Source organism: Phoxinus phoxinus, assembly GCF_949152265.1.
Source record: "Phoxinus phoxinus genome assembly, chromosome: 16".
Lineage (NCBI taxonomy): Eukaryota > Metazoa > Chordata > Actinopteri > Cypriniformes > Leuciscidae > Phoxinus > Phoxinus phoxinus.
The window spans coordinates 10,508,908-10,533,776 of NC_136891.1; the positions used below are offsets into that span (position 1 = coordinate 10,508,908).

The 24,869-nt window shown below is 44.5% G+C and overlaps 1 protein-coding gene across 1 annotated transcript in view; it reads left to right on the forward strand.

The window, feature by feature from the left end:
- Positions 1-24,358, forward strand: part of LOC307012699 (adhesion G protein-coupled receptor F4-like) — a 29,891-nt gene extending 5,533 nt beyond the window's left edge. Inside the window, exons 6-17 of the mRNA XM_079639658.1 lie at positions 1,655-1,719; positions 1,820-1,974; positions 2,058-2,261; positions 20,655-20,849; positions 20,990-21,136; positions 21,242-21,414; positions 21,515-21,685; positions 22,061-23,413; positions 23,648-23,689; positions 23,812-23,874; positions 23,971-24,037; positions 24,124-24,358. Coding sequence (XP_079495784.1) covers positions 1,655-1,719; positions 1,820-1,974; positions 2,058-2,261; positions 20,655-20,849; positions 20,990-21,136; positions 21,242-21,414; positions 21,515-21,685; positions 22,061-23,413; positions 23,648-23,689; positions 23,812-23,874; positions 23,971-24,037; positions 24,124-24,209 — 2,721 coding nt within the window. The 3' untranslated portion in view covers positions 24,210-24,358. The remainder of the gene's footprint in view (positions 1-1,654; positions 1,720-1,819; positions 1,975-2,057; positions 2,262-20,654; positions 20,850-20,989; positions 21,137-21,241; positions 21,415-21,514; positions 21,686-22,060; positions 23,414-23,647; positions 23,690-23,811; positions 23,875-23,970; positions 24,038-24,123) is intronic.
- The last annotated feature ends 511 nt before the right edge of the window (positions 24,359-24,869 follow it).

Here is a 24,869-nt window from a genome sequence, read left to right on the forward strand (position 1 = left end):
ACTGCTCTAGATTGTGGATGAGCCCGAATGGCGACGCTCTATTTTGCAGCACTTTATGCTGCGAGGAGCTTTAGTAGGCTGAGACTGCTCCCGCCCAGCAGTCTCAGGAACATTAGATCGGTGAGGAAGACACCTCTGGAACGCCGCTGGATAATTTATATCTTCATTTTGTTGAAAGCGAAGCGTTCAGAGAACAGACATATTTTTTCTTTACATCAGAAAAACTTATATATATCACTCCGTGGCCACCAGCAGGAAACAACCGAACTGGCAGCGCTGCGACACTCCTCAGAGAGTCGCCCCCCAGAGGACGCCGAGGAGAAACGATTTCTCGAAACCGTCCCTCCCCCATATAGTATCTGTTGCGCGACGCAATTCTCGAATAGCGTCAGTGCTGACATCCTCACATTCATCCATGTCCTTATATAGTTTGCCCACCAATGCTGCCTAATAATATTTATCTATTATTTATGATGGCTGGTGGACAACGTCGGGGTTCTGATGACACCGACTCGGGAGAGAGATAGCTAGTGCGTCTCTTTAACCAGAGGCACTGTCATACTATGATATTTAATACCCAAAACATTACGTTAGTAGAAGTTTTGGGGATAAACACATAAAATAGAAACCGGTTTATTCCACGATCTCAACTCCTCAGTGTGGAGATAGGAAAAAACGGCAATCCCCGACGAGGAGGCTGAGATATAGAGATTTACTTATATTCTCACTCTCATAATGTTCAGCTGGTCAGAAAACATTTAACTTGGCAATCAGCACAAAATAAAACCTCCTTTTATAAGCTCCTCTTTATACAACAGAGTTATGAGTTGACTTATTTATTTATTCATTGAAAACTCACACACATCTGCTTTATTCATATTTATATATATATATACACACATATATCCTTTTTAAACACTAACGATCACCAATTCCTCGGAACTGGAGATCGCAGCACGAGTGTCTCATCCCGGGGAGAAGAGACCGCAGCGCGTGCTTCTCTCTGAGATAAGCCACTGGATTTAACACGTGAAGGCAGAGATAGGGCGCGCCCGTCTCAAACCTCGCTGTTAGATCCATTTGCGCTCCCCAAGATGCGCGTCGCCGCTGTGCCTCGACAGCAGCGGGACTCGCGCCTCGGGAAGCGCGCACCGAACGTCCTCCTCGAAGAACGCCCGGTGGGAGCGAGATGAAACAGACAACCTCTCGCAACTCAGTCAGCCCCCTCGCAAAGCTGATGCGCGTCCCCACCCGAGATAAAACGATGGTAGGGAACAACACAACGTTTTGAATTCTTGTTTCTCCATAATATATATCCAGATACTGAGGCGGACAACAATAAATAGACATGGACAGATACAGAGAGCACTTGCTGAAGGCAACAAAGCTAGTGTGTTATGATCTCGGGAGTGCTTTATAGCTTCCTGGTCGATGACGTCACCCGCCTATGACGTCTCCCTTTTTCCATTGGACTGATTTTACATGTGCTTCACGACGCAATCACGCAAGGCGTTCCCACCGCGTCTCAACGCAGCTCGAGTTCCCTTAAAAGGGAACTATATATTTTTTATTTTTTATATATTCTTTCTTTTTCAGTTTTATCATTGGTCTGGTATACTTCATAATGTACACTGGTTACACTTACTTTTTACAGATTGATACAAGTTACCAAACTGTGTCTTCCTACAGTAATGGTTCAGTAAGAGTCACTGGCTTCAGGTAAGGTCTATAATCTAAACATTCACTCAAAAAGTTGCATTTTAGTTTTTACCTCGTTATAAAAAAAAATTCTCGTTGTGGTTTGTGTGTTACTCCATAGGCCTGGTAGCATTATAGCTGACTATGAATTTAAAGTAAAAACCAACAGCCTCAGCAACCCCAACGGCAATGATTTTACATCAGCAAACTTAAATGTTTTTAAAACTCTCCAGGAGGCTGGAATCCCTGTGTCTCTGAATGCTTTTTCTGAAAGTGGTAAGGGTTGTCATTATCTAATCTTAAACATTTTAAACACAGTTCTATTCTCCCCTTTGAAGCTGTATGAATTTTGTTTTCAGAACAAAAGAACCTGTCAACTGCAGAAAAATGGTATCCCTTTCAAAAGATGGAGTTGAGATGTATTCGCCCACCGTCTGTTCAGGGTGAAATGACATGGACAGTGAATGGCCAAGATCCTAAAGACACCAATAGATATACCATTACAAACAGTGGAAATTACCTTGGCACTCTCATTGTGAACAATGCTACCGAGAAAGACAATGGTGAGTCACACATCATTTATCTTTATCCTATCAATGATATTTTAGATGACTAACTGATCCGATATCAACCTCAAATTTGGAAAACTGTTTTAGATTTATGGCTGTCATAGATCACTCTTCATCAGTGTCTCGCTCTGGTCGCCAAAGAACTCCCTCTCCTGAATACTGAACTATATCTCCCAGCTGTCCCATTGTCTGTTGGAGCCTCTCTCCTAATCACCTGCACAGGTGCAGCCACTTCTCCCATCTATGTAAGCTGCTTTCTCTCTGTGCTCGGCGCGAGGTCTTGCATCTGCCACGTTCAAGCTATTCTGAGAATTCTACGTTCCCTGGATTTCCCTGGTTTACCGATCCTTGCCTTCCTGGTCTCTGAGTATCTGCTGCCTGCCCCGACCCTAGCCTGGTATCGTTGCTGAGTTTGGATTGCCCCTTAAACCTGCTCTTCACTGTTTATCTCTGTGTGCTTTGCTGTTTAATAAAACTCACTGCAAATGGATTCGCACGACTCTGCCTCTTCGTTACAGAAGACCTCGCCACAACAGGATCCAGCAGCCTTGCAACAATTAACCGCTGATCTCTCCAATCAAGCGTCACTCAGTTCTGATCGTTCATCAACAACAGCTGGAGAAGTTAACCACACTTACCGATGAGTTGGTGAAATCCATGCGGAGCCTCACGACACTAACCACCGATCCTGTTCGATCCGCGGCACCTCCGGTTCAGTCATCCCCCAGCGTGAGTACCCAATTCAATAATCCACGTCTGTCTCAGCCCGATAAGTACGATGGTTCCGCTGCAACATGTAAGGGATTTCTGCTTCAATGCTCTTTGTACATGAATCAACAGCCCAACCTTTTCCCTAACGACGACAGTCGCGTGTCTTTCATCTGCTCGCTTCTAACTGGAAGAGCTCTGGAATGGGTCACCGCGCTCTGGTCGGGAGGTAATCTCACTTTTCCCTCCTATGATCATTTTCTCGCACAATTTAGAGAAGTTTTTGAGCACCCTGCCAGTGGGAGGGAATCGGGCGAGCTGCTTCTGTCGTTATGTCAGGGAGGATCCTCCGCGGCGGATTACACTCTAACCTTCCGCACCCTCGCTGCGCAAACAGGCTGGGGCGACGATCCACTGAAATTACTTTACCGTAAAGGTCTCAACCCTGATCTGCAAGGCGAACTGGCATGCCGGGATGAAGGCAAGACCCTCAGTCAGTTGATGGAACTATCCATTCGCCTGGACAATTTGATTCGAGCCCGACGAACACCCCTTAAGCACCGATTAACTGAGTCTCCCTCCGCGGGTTTGGAATCTGAGCCTATGCAAATTGGTTTCACGTGTCTCACCCCCGAAGAGAGAGAGAGACGTATGCGCAAATGCCTATGTCTGTACTGCGCCCAGTCTGACCACCGGAGGGCGTCCTGCCCCAACAGACCCACTTCCCGAGACCCCGCTGCGGTGAGTCACAGTTCTCATATCACTAACTCTCTTGTGTTAGTCGTCACAATCCACTTTGATGATAAATCCATTGAAACATGTGCTTTAATTGATTCAGGAGCTGCAGGGAATTTTATTGATTTGAGTTTTGCTAAATCTAATAACCTCTCTCTCGTTCCATGTGATTCCCGGGTGGCAGTGGCGGCGATAGACGGACGCCCTTTAGGGTCTGGCAAGGTTCAATTCACCACTCAAGAAATCACGTTAATCACGGACACCCAGCACACAGAGATCATTCACTTCTTCACCATTGACTCACCTCATCATCCCCTCATACTGGGTTTTCCCTGGTTAGAACACCACAATCCGTCCATCACGTGGTCTGATAAACAGATTACTCATTGGTCCGACGCCTGTCTGAAGAGATGCTTTAACGCTCCCATCGTTAACACTCCGCAGCGCCCCCATTCTGAAGATCCTGATCTCCAAGGGGTACCCGCTGTGTATCATGATCTCTCCCTGGCTTTCAGCGAAGACAAAGCGTATCAACTACCTCCTCACAGATCCAGTGACTGCGCCATCGACTTAATTCCAGGTGCCACCCTCCCGCGGGGAAGAGTATACCCTTTATCTCAGCCAGAGACCGACGCCATGAAAGCATATATTGATGAACAGCTCGCCAAAGGCTTTATCACACCCTCAACTTCTCCCGCTTCGGCAGGTTTCTTTTTCGTGAAGAAGAAGGACGGCGGACTTCGACCCTGCATTGATTATCGCGGCCTCAACGAAATCACGGTGAAGTTTCGCTATCCTCTACCCCTGGTTCCGGCCGCCCTAGAACAACTCCGCACCGCCAAATTCTTCACGAAGTTAGATTTGCGCAATGCATACAACCTGATCCGTATTAGAAGTGGTGATGAGTGGAAGACCGCCTTCTCAACAACGACGGGGCACTATGAATACCGGGTCATGCCGTTCGGCCTTTCCAACAGTCCGTCGGTGTTTCAAGCCTTTGTAAATGAGATTTTTCGTGACATGCTCAACTAGAAGGTAATCGTTTACATCGATGACATCTTGATCTTCTCTGACACTCTTGAATCTCATGTTAAGGATGTGCGAGCAGTACTCCAACGTCTCATCAAGAACCGTCTATATGCCAAGGTGCAGAAATGTGAGTTTCATCAAACGCAGATCTCCTTCTTGGGGTACATCATCAGTGCAGAGGGAGTAACTATAGATGACAGCAAGGTCCGATCCGTAGTTGACTGGCCACAACCCACCACCGTTAAAGAGATGCAGCGTTTCCTGGGCTTTGCCAACTTTTACAGGCGGTTCATCCGAAATTTCAGTATCACCGCAGCTCCACTCACATCTCTCCTGAGGGGAGGGGGACATCAGTTAAAATGGTCACCCGAGAGCCTATCTGCCTTCAACCAGTTAAAGGAGAAATTCACCACCGCTCCCATCCTTCACCATCCCGATTCCGAGCGGGAGTTCGTTGTGGAAGTGGATGCCTCCAGCACGGGCATCGGTGCTATTCTATCTCAGCGGCATGGAGATCCAGCGAAGATGTTCCCCTGTGCCTATTATTTCCGTAAGCTCTCCTCAGCAGAACGAAATTACGACGTGGGCGACAGGGAACTTCTGGCTATGAAAGCAGCACTAGAAGAGTGGCGACACTGGCTGGAGGGAGCTCGTCTGCCTTTCACCGTTCTCACGGATCATCGTAATCTGGAGTACATCAGATCCGCCAAACGTTTAAATTCCAGACAAGCCAGATGGTCCCTCTTTTTCTCCAGGTTTGATTTCAAGATAACCTACCGTCCTGGTTCCAAGAATGGTTAAGCAGACGCCCTGTCCCGCCAGTTTGACAGCTCCCTCGATCCACTTTCATCCGTGCCCATCCTGCCTTCGTCTCTCATAGTCGCTCCTGTTCAGTGGGACATAATGACCGAGGTAACTTCTGCCCTGAGGGAGAATCCACCGCCTGCCGAGTGTCCACCTAACCTCACCTTTGTGCCACAAAATCTCCGCACCCGAGTCTTACAATGGGTACTGTAAACTATATGCCTTATGCTTCGGACTCCTGGGTCCGTATGAATTAGCTCAAATGATCCATAGGGAATTTTAATAACTAATCATGAATATGATTAATATTTTGCATACTTCAGTTACATTAAATTGTCGAAAGTGAAGGTGGATTATATGAATATATGAATAATCAATCACAACGAATTATAATTCCTCATTCATACATCAATAATCTTACTTAACTTCGATTGCGAGATAATCTTTAAGGGAAATTAATGTAATTATCAAATCGTTGTTCGTCCAGCGACCAACCGTCAGATTAAGTGATTAATTTCTCAATAAAGTTATCCTTCCTTATAAACTCCAAGAAACACCAACCTTCTGGCCGTGAACATTAATATTTCTGGTGTTTATAAAATTAAAACTACTTAATGTAGTAAACAGGGAGCGCGGTAGCTCTAATCTACCTCATTGACGTTTGTGGTTTTACGAGCGTTTTTTCACAGACACAGTCTTGAATATATTGTTTTAATAAATGCAAACTACAGAATATAACGGATTACACATATTGATTATAGTTTTGTACATATCTTACATGTGGACAAACAAGACGAATAACAGATGAGAGAGAGAAAGTGAGAGATAAAGAGAGAGAGAGATTATTCTGCTTTAAGCTGGTGCTATTTAGCAGTAGTAACGCACACCTCGCACGCGCGGGGAGCGATTTACAGAGGTTTTTGGTCGTGCGTTTGGGAGAGAGAATAAGAGGGAGAGAATGAGATCGAGGGCCGGGGCGCGCTCGATTTGAATGCGGAACAGAGAGAGAGGGAGCGAGGGAGAGAGTGCTCTGGGACCCGCGCTCGATTTGATTGCGGGACAGAGAGAGAGAGATAAAGAGAGGATGAGAGAGAGAGAGAAAATGGTCACGTGTGACCATAGAACAGCAAACATCACAGACCTTTGAGAGAGACATCAATCAAAACACCTTAAAACATTAAAACTCGTTAGAGCGTGATACTTGCAAAAGGTTCGTTTGTGTGTGACGAGCTGTGTCCAGCCTGCGCGTGTTCTCGGAACAGAGTGCGCGTTCTCTCGTGAATTCTTCGAAGCAGGGCGCGTGCTCGTTGCCAGAGCACGTTTTCGCGGGAGCTTTGAAGGCTGGTTGCAAGTGAAGTTGCTGAAGGAATTCAGGCTTCGTTCGTTCGACTCGTAGGTGGAAACGAACAAAGGAGAATTTAAAAAGGAAACAAAAGACACTTTATAAAGGAAATAAAAAGTGGAGGGAACTCCTGGAAGGAGTTCCAGGATCGGAGACCTTTACATGCTGACGACGGCAGGGAGAGCAGGGGACAAGAGGGCGTGCAGGAAGAGCGTTTTTGCTTTTAAGGAATGTAAGGATACGCCTCCTTCTGGGACAAGAGCGAATCGGATCCTCTGATCTAGAGCGCGAAAATGTCCCTTTGTTTGTAAAGACACGCCCACTTCGACTATGTCATGTGAGAGATCGAATTTAACATTCATATTTAGAAGTATGGTATTTCCTAGAATAAATGCATATTATTGTACCTTGCAGTCAAGATTCAACTCCGTTAGATTTAGAGATTTAAAATGATATGAAACACATTCCGGTTACGTTTAGGAATAACAAAGTTACATAAAATATACAGATTAGAAGCATTTAGATTTTGATTAGTACACATTAAAACTTACATTAAATCCCAAAACCTGTCGCGACATATAAATGGCAACACAGAATGCATTTGGTAATGTTTTAAATATGATTCGTTCAATGAAAAGTCTCTTGTGTGTGTGTGCTTATCTTGGGAAAGGAATGCTTGGTGTCATATTACATGTTGGTGTGAGCAATGTTGGGGCTGGGTTCTATGGGGAGCCACCAAAATGTCTTGTCTTTTCAGACCATTTAATGAAGTATTCTAGAGAATCACAATTTATTAATTTGAATAAGCATCTGTCATTTTCAATGTTGCTACATATTCCCCCTTTTTGTTCGATTAAGTCAGGGGATGGACTTCATCGAACAACAACTTAGCACAATGGATGACAGGTGGTTTCAAGGCTGTTGGCTCAGCTCACATGAGGTTGAGGTGGTCGATGGTGTGGGGTTCTGTGAGAAACCGCCGACACGGCTTTGTGAGCTTGGCTGTGGATGTTCACATCTCGTTGAGTCTGGCACAGGGTGAAGGCCAAGACGAGTGTCGGTGCGTGGTCGGTGACCTTGGAAAGATACAACAGTATCAGCTGCGGTCCAGGTTTGGACACAGGTGAGGGATGTGTTGACAGGAGCAATGTTCATGAGTTGGGACCCCCTTTTCTCAAACCAGAGATCTCCTTCTGGATCTAAGGGGACGTTGTAGTTCTTAAAGGATGGGAGTTCCAGTGCTGTCTGGTACTCTTTGCTCGGAAGATGGTACCATGACAGGTTGCCGAGGTGTGAGATGGCACCTGTCGGTACTTGAGTCGGCATACTCTGGCTGAGCAGGTTGACACGGCTGGTTGTATCATGCTGTTCGTGAGTGACAGTGGCTGTGTGCGCAGGTGTGTTAGCCAGCCATCGTTCACCTACAATCTTTGCTTGTGTTTCTGTGACTTGTGTGCGAGGCTTAGCTTCAGCAGGGCAGCGTGTGTGGCTGACCAGGGGTTGCAACTTGTAGATTCCTTCAGTGTTGTCTCTGAGGACGGGCTTGCTAGGGCAGAGATAGTGACTGTCTTTGGTCAAGGTGCACCCGTGCAGGTTTGAGGCCGGGTACAGCAGGGTGTCGCTGTCGTGGTAGGCCACTACGTCTGGAGTGCATATCTTGAACTGGGTCCTGCTTTTCCAGGACCCGATGTTGACAATGTCTTTGAGCCTGTAGGCTCGGTTTGACTCGATGATGGGTAGGTTTAGGAGAAAACCCACTTCTCTCTGCTCGGGGTTGACGTGAAGTGGGGTGGCGCAACCCAGAGAGTAAGCAAGGTGTGTTTGTAGAGGGTCAGCTGGCGTGGTGATGCTGGAAGCCAGCACAGTTCGCACAAGGCTTAAGAGTTTCAGGTACGGTGGGAATGCACCTGTAGCTAGGCTGTCATGGGAGGAGCTAACCTCCCACAGCATGTCTATCGTTAGCGCTGTAATAGGTTGAGGTGGTCGATGGTGTGGGGTTCTGTGAGAAACCGCCGACAAGTTGCAACCAGGGGTTGCAAGTTGCACTTCTCTCTGCTCGGGGTTGACGTGAAGTGGGGTGGCGCAACCCAGAGAGTAAGCAAGGTGTGTTTGTAGAGGGTCAGCTGGCGTGGTGATGCTGGAAGCCAGCACAGTTCGCACAAGGCTTAAGAGTTTCAGGTACGGTGGGAATGCACCTGTAGCTAGGCTGTCATGGGAGGAGCTAACCTCCCACAGCATGTCTATCGTTAGCGCTGTAATCAGCGGAGTCTGGGCAAAGTCTTTCTGGAAGATATTAAACAGCGGTTTCATTGAGTTCACAGTCTGGTTCACTGCGTTGACACTGGACATACCAATGTTAAACAGGGTTCTGGCGGCAGCTACGGCTCCGAGCAACGCTCCCAGAAACCGTTCGGATCGGTGGTTGGTGCTTAGGAGTCCTGATTGCGTGACAGTCACTTTCTCAAGTTGGTTGAGCAGGTGTTCGACCTTGGCTTTGGCGTGAGAGAGGGAGTCCTCTGTCCGTTGGGCACTTGCCCAGATGTATGGGGCTGCGGTGCTGGGGTAGTGTGCTCTGTAGACCGGGCGGGACTTGATGAGTCGACCATACACTGGCTGAGTGTAGGTTCCGCAGTCGGTGATCAGAAGTCTCAGTTGTTCTCTCGGTGGCAGCTGTCCTCTGGATGGCTGACAGCACAGCATGACGACCCACAGCAGCAACCTGGTACAGATGACAGGGAGAGAGAGAGAGAAAGGGAAGGAAGAGGCAAACGAGGGTTGTCTTTGGTTGGACAGGGCAGTTCTTTTGCTTTGTGGGTGGCAGCTAGGTTTAGCTCGCCTTGGCCCATGTTTTGTCACATCTTTCTGCCAGCCTGTCGCTTGCTTCAATGTCTCGTCAGTGACTCTGGTGCTGTGTTGTGCCGCACATGATGCGTCATAGATAAACATTGGCATGACCCCCCTTTTGCAACTGTTCAGCACAAGCTTTTGCGCTGTGATGTCAACAGGTGCAGAACCCGTAATGTTGTGTGTATGCAGCGTGTGCATGTTATGCAGCGGATTGAGGCACTGGCTGTCAGTGAGCTCAGACGGCGTGCAAGGGAGGCAGGAGGGGTATAAGTGGAGGCAATGCCAAGTCGTTGTTGTGGTGTCAGAAGCCCGCATGTCCGCTATGTTGGGTGTTGCAGACAGCGGAGCCCGCGTAAGCGGCACAGGGTTAGGCAGTGTAGCCTGTAAAAGTCTTATGCAGTGTGTAGTCGTTGCAAAAGTGAGGGCGGGTGGGTGGGTCGGGTGTGACCACCGCTTTCCGTTTAGTGCGCCAGGCTTGGCGCGGGCATGAGTTTGGTCATGTGGCTGCAGGTCAGTCTTGACCTTGGCGCAGCATTTGTTAAAGTCTTTTGTGGGCTGGAAGATGCAGGGTAGCGAACTTGAAACTTGACCTGTTGCTAAGTCTGTGTCGTTGTGACTGGCTGTGGGAGTTCCCATGAACAGTCTGGCTCTGTGGAAAGTCTCGTGACCTCTGTGATCTGACAGTCTGGCTCGGGTGGCCTGTGTGACTGGATGGGGAGAGGTTCTGGCACTTGGGCCCAAAGAGTTCGCTTTTTGAAGTCCAGTAAGGGCTCGAAACGATCCAGCAGGTCTTTGCCAATGATGAGTGGATGAGTGTTCATTGGTGAAACGTACACAGGGTGAGTCAGCGACATAAAACCTATTGACAGGTGGATTAGAGTTAGCTGTTCGAGCCGGATGTTATTTTGGCTGTATGAATGCACATTTAGCTCACAAGTGTGGGATTCAAGAGTTCGATTCTGTCTCTTAGCTTCAACTTTGAGTCTTTTGAAAAGTTGAGATGAGATCACAGTGAGGTCTGCTCCTGTGTCTATCAAGGCTTCAAGTTTCACTTCCTTCTCCAAAGTGCAGGCTAGGTAGGGTTTCCTGGTCACCCCCCTTTCAAGAAGGTTTCCCAGAAACTGTGGCACCGGGGCTGTTGTTGTCAGCCGGAGTGAATGGTAGGTGTTGTCAGTTTGTGATGCAACAATGAGTGAGTGAGTGGAGCTGCTATTTGGTGATGTAACAGCAAAGTTCATGGGTTGCGATTTGATAACAATGTCTGGTGGGTTGTCCCCGGGAGGGACGTGTGGCTTGCTGCGGGGGCAGCTAGCCGGAACAGCACTTCCTGGGACTTTGTGATGTTGGTCCCAGGTGTGATGTGTTGTGCTGTTTCGTGTAGGGTGTGCAGCTGTCAGCTGTGGTGCTGGAGCGGAGCTGTCACTTTGTGGTGTGACAGCTAGCTCTGTAGTCTGTGGGGGACGAGCAGTGTTCGTGGTGCTTGGCTCAGGCAGATGGCAGTCAGACAGGGTGTTGGTTTCAGTTCTTATGCTTAGGCATAAGATGTCTGGTTCGTCCTTGTCTCTCTTGCGATGTTTCTTGTGAAGAAACTCTTTCAGCATCCTCACGATCTCTGCTGTCTCCGACGTGGCTGCACTGTGTTTTTCTGGTGTGCGATGAGGCTTGGGCTTACCAGTAGCATGTCGAGAGGGGTTCCAGGGCTGGCTTTCTGGGCTTGGAGTTCTGGACGGCGGGTGATGCAGGTCCCAGAACCTCTTAGAGCGCTCGCTCCGATGCTTTGGATGAGCACCGTCACGGTTGTGCTGCCCTCTGCTGGCTTGGAACGGTCTTGACTCTCTGTGGTACAGTCTGTGACTGTGGTGCTGTTGGGCACCTTCTGTGTCTAGCTCTGAGCAGTGCTCAGAGACAGAGTCGATTGTGGGGTCTTTTACAGTCTTTTTGGAAATAGTCTTTTGCTTGGTGTAAGCTTTGTGGACCAAGTCACGTAGCTGTTGGTAGTCCCTTTTGACAGTCTCTGGTTGATGGTCTAGGAAGCTGCGCACGTCACGGCTAGAAGTAATTCTGAGCAGGCAAAACTTGTCCCAAGCTGTCACGTTGGCGACAGTTTGCAGGTGAAAGTCAATGTCTTGAAGGTAAGCATGTACATCATGGCCTCCTGCAAGGTTTGGAGTGAACGTGGGGATGTTTCTGGCCAACTTGTCAACGTTTGTGGGGGAAGAGCTGTGGCTGGGGGCCCAATCCGTCTGGAGGGGATTCTGACCCTTTTCAGCTCCGCCCCCTTCAGCTTTGGGAGCCGTGCCGCGATTAGCGGTGAGTGTTCTCTGAGAGGGCCCCCCCCCTTTCTGCTGACAGGGGTTTTTGTTGGCTGGCTGGTGTGTACCGGCTGGTCAGGGGAAACTTTGTGGTGTGTGGTTCCCCTACCCGGTCACTATTAAGTCTGTAAGAATGTCTCAGTTCTTTGTGAACAATGTCAAGTTCGTCTCTGAGATCGTGTCTCTGCAGAGTAAGCTCATGGATTTCAGCTCTGGCCACCTGTAAGTGTTTTTCACAGGCTGTGGCTTTAGCGTTTTTGTCTCTTAGTTCAGTCTTTGCTCTCTCGAGGAGAGCGTCACTTTGTTGAAGTCTTTCGTCAAATTCTTTACAGGTTTCTTTCTCCGACTGTTCTCTTTGGTCTGTGTCGAGGCGAAGATCTTGCAGGGCCTTTCGAAGTCTTTCTACTTCTTTCTGTAGCTCTGGATCTGTGGCGTTCTCTTTCACGGTCTGGAGAAGAAGCTGGTCAAGATGACTTTGGGTGTGGGCCTGGTTCCTCCGGGCCTCCTCTGCTTGAAGCTTTAGCGCTGCTGCTTCCTGCTCCAGGTTGATGTGGCTCTTTTCGCTGAGCCGTGCCTGGGCGACGAGTTTGTGTGCGAGGCTTCCGACGATCTTGGCCCAGTCCTTGTAGTTGTAGCTCTGTGTCGGATTGTGGGTCATCAGTTCGACCAGGTCGGTGTCCAGCTGTTCTCGGCTCCGGGGCTCTGTGTCAGCGGCGTCTCCGGGCAGGAAGTCGGTCGTCATGGCTCTCAACCACAACTCGAGTTCGTCCCACTGGGCAGCCATACTGGACGGCCGTGACCTTGGCACACTGTAGGCGAGAGAGAACACAGAACACACACACAAAGAGACCAATGCAAGTTCGTTTTAAGGTTAACGAGCTAGGATCATACGGTTATGCCGTTTATGAGAATTTTGGGGCTAACTGATGCCAACAGTTAGACAGTTCACGGAGCCAATTAACTTGGGTCGTCTGAGGACCTGCACTAGGGGTTGTGACGAGCAGTAGCCTGGCGGGTCACGTGGTGGCCCCGGCTGCTGGTGGTCACTCCACTACTTAGTTTCCTTGATGGCTCTCTCAGGTTACTGTTTCTAGGTGAAATGAAAGAAACAAATCACAACAGAACAAAGGATAGAACAGATCAAAGTGAAATAAGATCAAACAATAGTAACACGGTATGTGTCAGAGAGAATAAGGAGGCCTAAGCCTATTACCACTGCCAGAGTTTACGATAGGGCCTACAGGTGAGTGGGGGCTATCGGGGTAGAAAACCTAGGAAGATGGTGAGGCTTGGAGAAAAGGATAGGGGCCAAACACTTAAATGACCGGGGAATATCTAATATTCTGTGGCTTATACTAAGTGTATGGGTTTTACCTTATTTAGTCTGCCTGGGGTGAAATGAGGTCACTCAGGTGGGAGCCGGCGGCGCGGTCAACCTTCTTGACGGTCCCAAACACTCGACCGCAGTGGACCCGGGCCCTCTGTTACTCTGTGTACCACGGTGCGACCTTCTCAAAACAACTTGCGACCTTAAACACAACCTGGCAACGCCAAGGTGTCAACTGCCAGACAGCACGACAAAAATGGGGTTTTCACCGGAACCCGGCCCCTGCAGCAGGCCCTGGTTCAGGTAATTGTCCCGAAATTGCCTTGTGTGTCAGCTGGCGTGGTTGACCTTACCCTTGGAGTGCCAAATTGCTGATGTAGCAGTTGCGTGCCACCCCAATGGTAAGAGACAGAAGAGTCCGAGACTCACGCACGGCCGGTGTCGGTCGTGACGGCCAGGTGACCCCGCTCGCTGGAAACCAACCAGAGATGACTGTCAAATCACCACAGCGCCCTAGGGAGAACTACGCATAAACACACAAAAAGGGGTAAACAGGTGAAAGTTAAAGTCAATTAAGGCTTTCTTGTTTAAACCAAGTTTAGTAATTATGTATGTAGAAATAAAGGCAAAGGCTTTGAAATAATGGTAAAACAAAAAGGGAATTATGATAATGTTGGTGATTATCAGAATAACCTAACCTAAAAGAGAGATAAGAAAATTAGGAATAAAAAGTAATAATAAAAAAAAATTTTGAAAAAAAATAAAATAATTAATAATAAAAAAAAATTAATAAAATAAAATAATGAAAAGACAGGATGACCCCAGAAGAAGAGACAGGCCGCAGTAGTGGGTCTGTCCCATAAAGGGGCGTATCTCCTCTCAGCGGTCAACCTGTTTGAACAGACAAACTCATTCAAATTAAATTCAAACTGGTTTGAATTCAAATTTAAATAAGCCTGTGCAGAAATGTAAAAATCAGAGTGATATTTTATAATAATCCAGATGACGTTAAAGCATCAGTAATTACTATGAAATAATCAAAAGGGGAAGATGAAATAAGTACACACTTCAAAAGAGTGAAAGGAGGAAAAGAGTGGCACCGACTTAGTATCCACAAGGCCACGTGGTGGCGCTGTTTCCTTCTAGTGGATGACAGTGGCTGACAGCCAAAAAGATTTAAATCCAAAATTTAAATCTGGTTTAACTCGAATTTAGATAAGCGTGTAAGGGGATTGAGAAATCAGAATGATATTGTACAATAATTAAGATGCATTAAAGTATCAGTAATTACTATAAAATAATCAGACGAGAAAACAGAAATAAAGCAATTCACACAGAATTGGAAACAGAAAAACGAGTTGAATGAACCGCTTTAGCGGGAGGCGGCCACTAGGTGGCGGACTTCCCTCTAACTGGGCTCTCAATGGCTGGGCTGGGATTTCATTTAAGTTTTAATTCACCTCTTGTTTGAACCAAACTCAAAGTAAATGTACCAGTCACAAGCAGGAAAATTGTCTAACACAAAATAATATTCGCACGAGCAAAGCTGGAAATGCCAATAATTATTGAGAATTTAGACATAAGCTAATTCACTATTCATCATAGAACACTTGAATTTAGCAGTACGAGAGCATTATCTGAAACGGCCACGAGATGGCGTAGTTGCGCTCATGCAGGCTGACGTCAGTGGGAGGCGGTGCTCACGCAGGGTGACGTCGTTGGGGCGCGTATTTTGAGACTTGAACACCTAAAAGGACCTCTGGTGTTTAGTCCGCGGAATTACAACCAATTTTAAATGTGACTCTAAAGAGCTCAGAGCGTTCAGCTCAGTCACGTGCTGATTTTCTGCAATAAAATCACAAAGGAAACAAGATCTCTACAGATCTTCGGGTGCTATACTGCACAAGAGAGAACGTGTCAGGGCTTCTTCACTGCACTTATTACTCAAATGTGAACAACAGGAATTATCATCTGTTGTTGGGTTCCCGTAAACATTTAACCACAATAGCACTTATGATTTAAAAATGTCTTAGGTTTACAAAATGGGTAGCTAATCCAATTTTCGACCAGGAGTTATCGTTATTTTAACGATCTAATATTATTATTAGGCCTATTATCGAAACGGAGGAGACTCGCTCTGTTCCAATCTACCGCGTGAACAAAGAAACTCGTTTGATTTCAAGCGGGCTAAAGCAATATTAATTACAGGCTGAACAGAGATTCTTTTCTCTAGGACATTTATTGCCACTTCCAGCGTCTGTTAATATGCTTGAGCTGAGCTGGCTCGGCGCCAGTCAGTTCTTCAGTGAGCGCGCGTGGGTTCGCACTAGGGCGCGCGCGTTTCCTCACTGAACCGCGTGGACTCTCGCTGGAGCGCGCGCGTGGGTAACACAATATTAAGAATGTACAGTCCGAGACATGTACAGAGATTCTGTTCTCTTTACCGAAACAATATTAATATAATACATCGAAGTTTATTTTAGCAATTAACAGGGGCTGAAAATGTTAAACATATCTAGCAGGGGTCAATTTGCTTTGACTGAGATCGGCTTCGTGCCTTCTAACAGTCCTTCAGTGAGCGCGCGTGGTTTTTGCCTTACTAGGGCGCGCTTGTTACCTCAATGGGAGCGCGTGGGCTCTCGCTGGAGCGCGCGCGTTACATTAATACACAATATAGACAGACTGAAACTGATTTGCTCGTAAAACACAAAGTTTGAGATTGCGCGTAATTTTCTCCACCAAACTGTAAACTATATGCCTTATGCTTCGGACTCCTGGGTCCGTATGAATTAGCTCAAATGATCCATAGGGAATTTTAATAACTAATCATGAATATGATTAATATTTTGCATACTTCAGTTACATTAAATTGTCGAAAGTGAAGGTGGATTATATGAATATATGAATAATCAATCACAACGAATTATAATTCCTCATTCATACATCAATAATCTTACTTAACTTCGATTGCGAGATAATCTTTAAGGGAAATTAATGTAATTATCAAATCGTTGTTCGTCCAGCGACCAACCGTCAGATTAAGTGATTAATTTCTCAATAAAGTTATCCTTCCTTATAAACTCCAAGAAACACCAACCTTCTGGCCGTGAACATTAATATTTCTGGTGTTTATAAAATTAAAACTACTTAATGTAGTAAACAGGGAGCGCGGTAGCTCTAATCTACCTCATTGACGTTTGTGGTTTTACGAGCGTTTTTTCACAGACACAGTCTTGAATATATTGTTTTAATAAATGCAAACTACAGAATATAACGGATTACACATATTGATTATAGTTTTGTACATATCTTACATGTGGACAAACAAGACGAATAACAGATGAGAGAGAGAAAGTGAGAGATAAAGAGAGAGAGAGATTATTCTGCTTTAAGCTGGTGCTATTTAGCAGTAGTAACGCACACCTCGCACGCGCGGGGAGCGATTTACAGAGGTTTTTGGTCGTGCGTTTGGGAGAGAGAATAAGAGGGAGAGAATGAGATCGAGGGCCGGGGCGCGCTCGATTTGAATGCGGAACAGAGAGAGAGGGAGCGAGGGAGAGAGTGCTCTGGGGCCCGCGCTCGATTTGATTGCGGGACAGAGAGAGAGAGATAAAGAGAGGATGAGAGAGAGAGAGAAAATGGTCACGTGTGACCATAGAACAGCAAACATCACAGACCTTTGAGAGAGACATCAATCAAAACACCTTAAAACATTAAAACTCGTTAGAGCGTGATACTTGCAAAAGGTTCGTTTGTGTGTGACGAGCTGTGTCCAGCCTGCGCGTGTTCTCGGAACAGAGTGCGCGTTCTCTCGTGAATTCTTCGAAGCAGGGCGCGTGCTCGTTGCCAGAGCACGTTTTCGCGGGAGCTTTGAAGGCTGGTTGCAAGTGAAGTTGCTGAAGGAATTCAGGCTTCGTTCGTTCGACTCGTAGGTGGAAACGAACAAAGGAGAATTTAAAAAGGAAACAAAAGACACTTTATAAAGGAAATAAAAAGTGGAGGGAACTCCTGGAAGGAGTTCCAGGATCGGAGACTTTACATGCTGACGACGGCAGGGAGAGCAGGGGACAAGAGGGCGTGCAGGAAGAGCGTTTTTGCTTTTAAGGAATGTAAGGATACGCCTCCTTCTGGGACAAGAGCGAATCGGATCCTCTGATCTAGAGCGCGAAAATGTCCCTTTGTTTGTAAAGACACGCCCACTTCGACTATGTCATGTGAGAGATCGAATTTAACATTCATATTTAGAAGTATGGTATTTCCTAGAATAAATGCATATTATTGTACCTTGCAGTCAAGATTCAACTCCGTTAGATTTAGAGATTTAAAATGATATGAAACACATTCCGGTTACGTTTAGGAATAACAAAGTTACATAAAATATACAGATTAGAAGCATTTAGATTTTGATTAGTACACATTAAAACTTACATTAAATCCCAAAACCTGTCGCGACATATAAATGGCAACACAGAATGCATTTGGTAATGTTTTAAATATGATTCGTTCAATGAAAAGTCTCTTGTGTGTGTGTGCTTATCTTGGGAAAGGAATGCTTGGTGTCATATTACATGTTGGTGTGAGCAATGTTGGGGCTGGGTTCTATGGGGAGCCACCAAAATGTCTTGTCTTTTCAGACCATTTAATGAAGTATTCTAGAGAATCACAATTTATTAATTTGAATAAGCATCTGTCATTTTCAATGTTGCTACAAACATTCCCAGTTCTGGACATCCTGGTATTTCTGCGACCACACATCTAGTCTCTAACCGTTTCTGGTGGCCCACGCTCCAAGCTGACGTGATCTCCTTCGTTCGGCAATGTTCCACATGCAATATTGTCAAGTCCTCCCATCTAAAGCCAGCTGGTCTTCTTCAACCTCTGCCCATACCACAGCGGCCATGGTCCCACATCGCGGTCGACTTTGTTACTGATCTGCCTCCCAGTCAAGGTTACACTACTATCCTCTCAGTGATCGACCGTTTCTCCAAGGCCTGCAGGTTCATTCCCCCAGTCGGATTACCCACAGCGTTACAGACAGCTGAGGCCCTGTTACAACATGTCTTTCGCTTGTACGGTCTCCCAGAGGACATCGTCTCTGACAGAGGTCCCCAATTTACCTCCCGGGTCTGGCGGTCATTGTGTGGTCAACTCAATATCAACGTCAGTTCGACTTCTGGCTATCACCCCCAGGCCAATGGACAGGTGGAGAGGTTGAATCAGGAGCTCACGCGCTTCCTACGAACCTACTGCCACCAAAACCAGCAGGACTGGAGTCGTTTCCTCGTCTGGGCTGAGTACGCCCAGAATTCCCTGCGCAAGCCCTCGACTGGTCTCACGCCTTTCCAGTGTGTGTTAGGTTTCCAGCCTCCGCTATTTCCCTGGTCAGGTGAGCCCTCTGATCTCCCCACAGTTGACGCCTGGCTACAGAGGAGCGAGGAGACTTGGAACAACGCTCATGTCCACCTACAGCGAGCCGTGCGCAGAGTCAGAGAACAGGCGAATCGTCACAGGAGAGGGGGTCCCAGGTATGCGGCCGGTCAGTGGGTCTGGCTGTCGACAAGAGATCTACGTCTCCGGCTTCCCAGTAAAAAGTTAAGCCCCAGATTCGTGGGTCCCTTCAAAATCCTCAGACAGATTACTCCATTGTCGTTCCGATTAGCCTTACCATCTTCTTATCGCATCTCCCCTACCTTTCACATGTCTTTGCTTAAACCTGCAGTTACTCCGAGGAGAGAGGGGAGCCAGCTGGAGACCACGGCAGAGAGTTCTCCTCCCATCATCATCGAGGACGAGGGGGCTTACCAGGTGAAGGAGATACTCGATTCCAGACGCAGAGGCAGGGTATTGCAGTACCTCATTGACTGGGAGGGGTTTGGTCCTGAGGAAAGATCATGGGTAACTTCTCAGGACATCCTGGATCCAGCTCTCACCACCACTTTCCATCAGAATCATCTGGAGAAGCCAGCCCCTAGACCCCGTGGGAGACCTCGTCGGCGCGCTGGTCCTCGCTTCGGGAGCCGCTCGCAGGAGGGGGGCTCTGTCATAGATCACTCTTCATCAGTGTCTCGCTCTGGTCGTCAAAGAACTCCCTCTCCTGAATACTGAACTACATCTCCCAGCTGTCCCATTGTCTGTTGGAGCCTCTCTCCTAATCACCTGCACAGGTGCAGCCACTTCTCCCATCTATGTAAGCTGCTTTCTCTCTGTGCTCGGCGCGAGGTCTTGCATCTGCCACGTTCAAGCTATTCTGAGAATTCTACGTTCCCTGGATTTCCCTGGTTTACCAATCCTTGCCTTCCTGGTCTCTGAGTATCTGCTGCCTGCCCCGACCCTAGCCTGGTATCGTTGCTGAGTTTGGATTGCCCCTTAAACCTGCTCTTCACTGTTTATCTCTGTGTGCTTTGCTGTTTAATAAAACTTACTGCAAATGGATTCGCACGACTCTGCCTCTTCGTTACAATGGCTTTGATTTGATTTTCTAGCAGTTTTAGAGTTTAACATTTTTCATAAAAAATATATATTTTATATAAAACATTGTTCATACATCATTTTCATAAACTTTTTACTTCAACAATAATCTGCCAATATCTATCAATTTATTTATAAATATCTATCAATTTAAAATGATACCAAACTTAAGTCTGTGCTCCCACGCTTAAAATTGTATGACCATTTCTGTCCTCTATGGACCTATGTGTAACCTTTTTAAATTGACACACAAGGGTTAATTAATTAATAAGTCAGCCCTTCCCGTTGTACTGTTCATGAGCTGATATCCTGTGTAGTGTGCAAATAAGCTTGATGTATTGTCTTGCAAAATAAGCCACTTTTAAACTCTTTTAAAGTTTTTAGATTAATCTTTTAATCAATGAATAATCCAGAGATCAGTTTAGTAGGAGAAATGTCCAAACTGAAATGTCCACAATTTAACATCAGGATATGATTAGAAATAATAGAAAGTTCACTTGAAATGTAAATAAATAAATATAAAAATTTGATTAGCAATGTTATTTATGCTCAATTCACAAGCACAAAAAATATTTATGTTTTCACTTGTTTGATAAGTTAGTTGACTGGATGGATGCATGAATAGACACTTGGATATAATTGTGTAAGGGGCAAATTAAGACATCTAAGGCAAATATTGAAAGAATCATTATGCTATTGTACAACTTCCTAGGCATATATTGCTTTCATTTTGAGCAGAAACATTTAACTAAAGAAAGTAACCCAATGGAAAATTATTGCTTTTTTGCTTTAGAAAATATTTTTTTCACTTGCAGGTAGATACTCCTGTATTATTAAAAGGACCTCATTACCTTACATTCAGTGGCAAACTATAATTCTTGAATCACGTCCCAATATCCTGTTGAATATGATGGCTACAACGCTTCAGTGTACTGACCAGACAATCCGACTGTCTTGCTGTGCAGATAATTACGATGTTGTGTGGGATGATGGGACTGAGACTTCAGAAGGTTGAACATACAGATATTTATTTATATATATATATATATTTAGCAATATAGTCTTACAAAAGCTTGCACTGAAAAAAAACAAGGAATGTTATAATTTAAATATGTTCCAACGATTTTATTTACCCATTTTATGCAATCAGATGGCAGCAGATGTCTCGTATTAAAATATCAAATCCAGAGTGATAATTGTGTGGGGAAAACCTATACATGTCGAATCAAGGACCAACCAGCACTACAAACTTTCAGTTATAGCTGGAAAAGTGTCACAGTTGACACAATCAGAGGAAGTAAGCCATAAGTGTTTCATTCTTTACATGATTCAGCATCACGTTCATTTTTCTGTTGTGTAGTTGTCTAAAACAAATACCGTAATTGTTTTTTCTGACTTGCAGTATTTGCCTGTAGTGACTTGATTGGAGTTGGAAACATAGATGATACTGTAACAGGAGCCTGTGAAAACGGCAAAGAAGGCGCCATAACTTATCAGTGTACATCGGGGGGATGGAGTCAAATAGAGGACAACTGTGTAGTTAAAGTCATCAAAGACCTTCAAAGGAAAGTTGAGGTAATCTATTGGCTGTCTATTTATTATTTAAAAAGAAAGAAAAAAAATATGATGATTTTTAAATATTTCTAAAATGTCTTGTTTTTTATTTGTAATTTAGGTCTTGATTGTGGAGCAGATACCAGAGTTTGTGGCTCAGCTCAGTAATGCTACACAGAAGAATAATCTGGAGATAACACGGTCTCCTGTGACTGTCCAAACAATTGTTCAGATACTTGTACACATTGCTAATATCTCACAAAAATTTACCATCGATAAGATTGTGATGGAGGTATGTATATTAAAGTGTTTTTGTGCAAAATAATTTTTTGCATAACACTTGCTTGTATAAAATTGGTTGTATCTAGTGTACCTATTGAATATGAATATTAAATACTATCTTTTCAAAAGCAAAAAAATAATGCAAATCTTTTCAGTTTCCATTGAAAAAAAAGTATTTATTCATATTGATGCATCGTACAGAATTTTTTAACAATCTTTTGAACTCTCCATTCTCATGAGTTAAATGTTTATCATTATTTATTTTAAAATTTTATATATATTTAGGCATTAGAAAATGTCTATTGACTTCTGGATTTGAATAATCTTTATTGTTCAATATGATGAAATACAATTGTTTCTACTAAACATGAATTTCTTTTTACAGGGTTTTCTTCAAACAGTGGACATCCTTGTATCAAATGATACCATTAATTCATGGAATACATTGAATAATAACAGCACATCAGGAAACACCAGTATTGAACTTCTAGGCGCTATTGAGAATATAAGTACACGTCTCACAGATGATAGTTTTACGATTAATAGCACATTATCCCTTGTGTTGAACAGAACAGTAGTAACTACATCATATAGTGGAACATCACAACTGTCAAACTCAACTACTGAGATTCTGATACCACAGGTTTTTAAACCAACCTCCTTAACCATTATAGTCTTTGCAAATCTTGACAAAATCCTACCTACTCGTAATATTGGTAATAATAACAGCAGGAAATCAGTTTCCCTCATCAATGGAGATGTGGTAGTTGTTAAGGTTAACCAAACGCTTAACAACATTTATTTTACTTTTGACATTACGAATGCATCTTTGGGAAATCCTCAATGTGTCTTTTGGAACTTCAGTCTTGCCACATGGGATTCCACTGGATGTAAAGTAAAACCCTCAGTGAACAAACCTGGCAATATCACATGTGAATGCAACCACACAACCTCTTTTTCAATCCTAATGTCCCCATTTCCTGATAAAAGTGTTCTCTTGGCTTATATAACTTACATTGGTGTTGCTATTTCAATGGCCAGCTTGATTTTGTGCCTCATTATTGAGATTATCGTATGGAAGTCAATGACAAGAAATGACACATCCTACATGCGACATGTGTCCATAGTCAACATTGCCGTGTCCCTGCTGATCGCAAACATCTGTTTTATCATTGGAGCCGCAGTCGCAGAACTAGAGCAACCGACATCAGTGGGTCGCTGCAGTCCAGCGGTTTTCTTCATGCACTTTTTTTACCTGGCTCTTTTCTTCTGGATGTTAATTTCAGCGCTGTTGCTCTTTTACCGTACAGTCATGGTATTTTCCCAAATGTCAAGGGCCAAAATGATGGCCATTGCCTTTATAGTCGGTTATGGTGCACCTTTGCTCATAGCAGTCATTACTGTTGCATCGACAGCTGGACATGAGAGATATATCACGAAACAATTCGCATGCTGGCTGAACTGGAATGAATCTAAGGCCCTGCTGGCATTTGTGATTCCGGCTCTCACTATTGTAGCCATAAACTTTGTGGTTTTGATTGTGGTTCTGTATAAGATGTTGAGGAGAGGAGTTGGTGCCACAACTCAACCGGATGAGAAACATGCGCTGGTGGTCATTGCCCGATGTGTGGCCATATTGACTCCTATCTTCTGTCTAACATGGGGATTTGGAATTGGAACCATGGTGTCCCGTGACGTAGGCATTCATGTGGTGTTTGCACTCCTCAATTCACTGCAGGTATCACTTTCTGTCTTTCTGTTTTGACTTTATATGTTATATTTAGCTTTTTTAAATGCTAACTTTAAAGGAATGGTTGTAACAAACAATGCAACAATTATGAGATTCTATAATTACAACAATCCATTTTAAAGCCTCACAAAAATGCAATAAGTTTTTTCCAATATGAATATGAAATGAATCAGCGTTCTAGTGATATTTACTCTTAAAAATTTTCTCATATTTTTGTAACAGGGATTCTTTATATTGGTGTTTGGAACGCTTTTAGACAGCAAGGTATTAATTGCTTTTTATCCCTTTGCAATTTGACAAACCATTGTCAATCATTGTTAAAATGATATTAGAGGCATTAATTTCTACTGAAGTGCTTTAACTCATTTTGTCACATATGGTTGCAGATCCGTGAGGCACTGGCAGGAAGGCTGTCACTAAGGAACCTTACCAGCTTTAACCGTACCAGGGTAAATGCCAACAAAACAATACATCTGATTCATGAGTTCTTCCTAATGATAGATGTACTCAGTTTACGGCTGATATCTTAAATCTCTGTATTACAGAGTACTAGTGCAGGACCATCTTCTTCAAGCGGGCCGGGTTTCTTTCAAAGGATGCGTAGGAGAAGAAGTAAGTATTGCAATTAAAATTGATATGTTTTAATATATATGATATGACAAGAATACTTTAAATAACATGCAAATAATTATTTGCAGATATGTACAACATATCTGAAGCCAGCACTATCTCAGAAACATCTTCAAACAGCTCTGGGGGCTCAGATACTTTTATGAATGCATAATCAGCTACTTCATTAACTATTAGTCTATTTTATTATTACATATTAAACAGCCTTTTCCAAACACGTTTTATATACTGTAAGTATATGTAAACTGTACTATCTGTTACTAAGTTCTGAAATATTAATAAAAATAGCTTTTATGACAATGTATGACATTTTGATTTCACTGAACGCTCCATTTTATACATCTTTTTCTCCTGTTTGTGTTTAGTTAAGGAGTTAAGAAAGTTCTTGTATTTTCCTTTGTTTTTGTCCCTGATAGGATATTTAGTTTTCTGGGTTAAGGTAGTTTACTTTTTTGTTCATTATTTTGGCCTGGCCGAGCACTTAAGTAAGTTTTGCATTCCCAAACGTTGTCTAAACTGTAGGCAAAACTTGTTTCTCCTCCAACCTCACAGTGGTGTGGGAAAGAATATTTTGAGTGGGGAATCGAGTCCTGATCTCTTTCAATTTAAGCGCTGCCGCTAAAATGATAAGATTAAAATTGCTGATTTATACTGTATTTAACTGTTTATACAGACATTCTTCAAAATATCTTCTTTTATGTTCAGCAGAAGAAATAAATTCATACAGGTTTGAAACAACTTGAGGGTGAGTAAATGATGACAAAAATGTAAATTTTTAAGTGACCTATTCCTTTAATGATTAACCACTAAAACA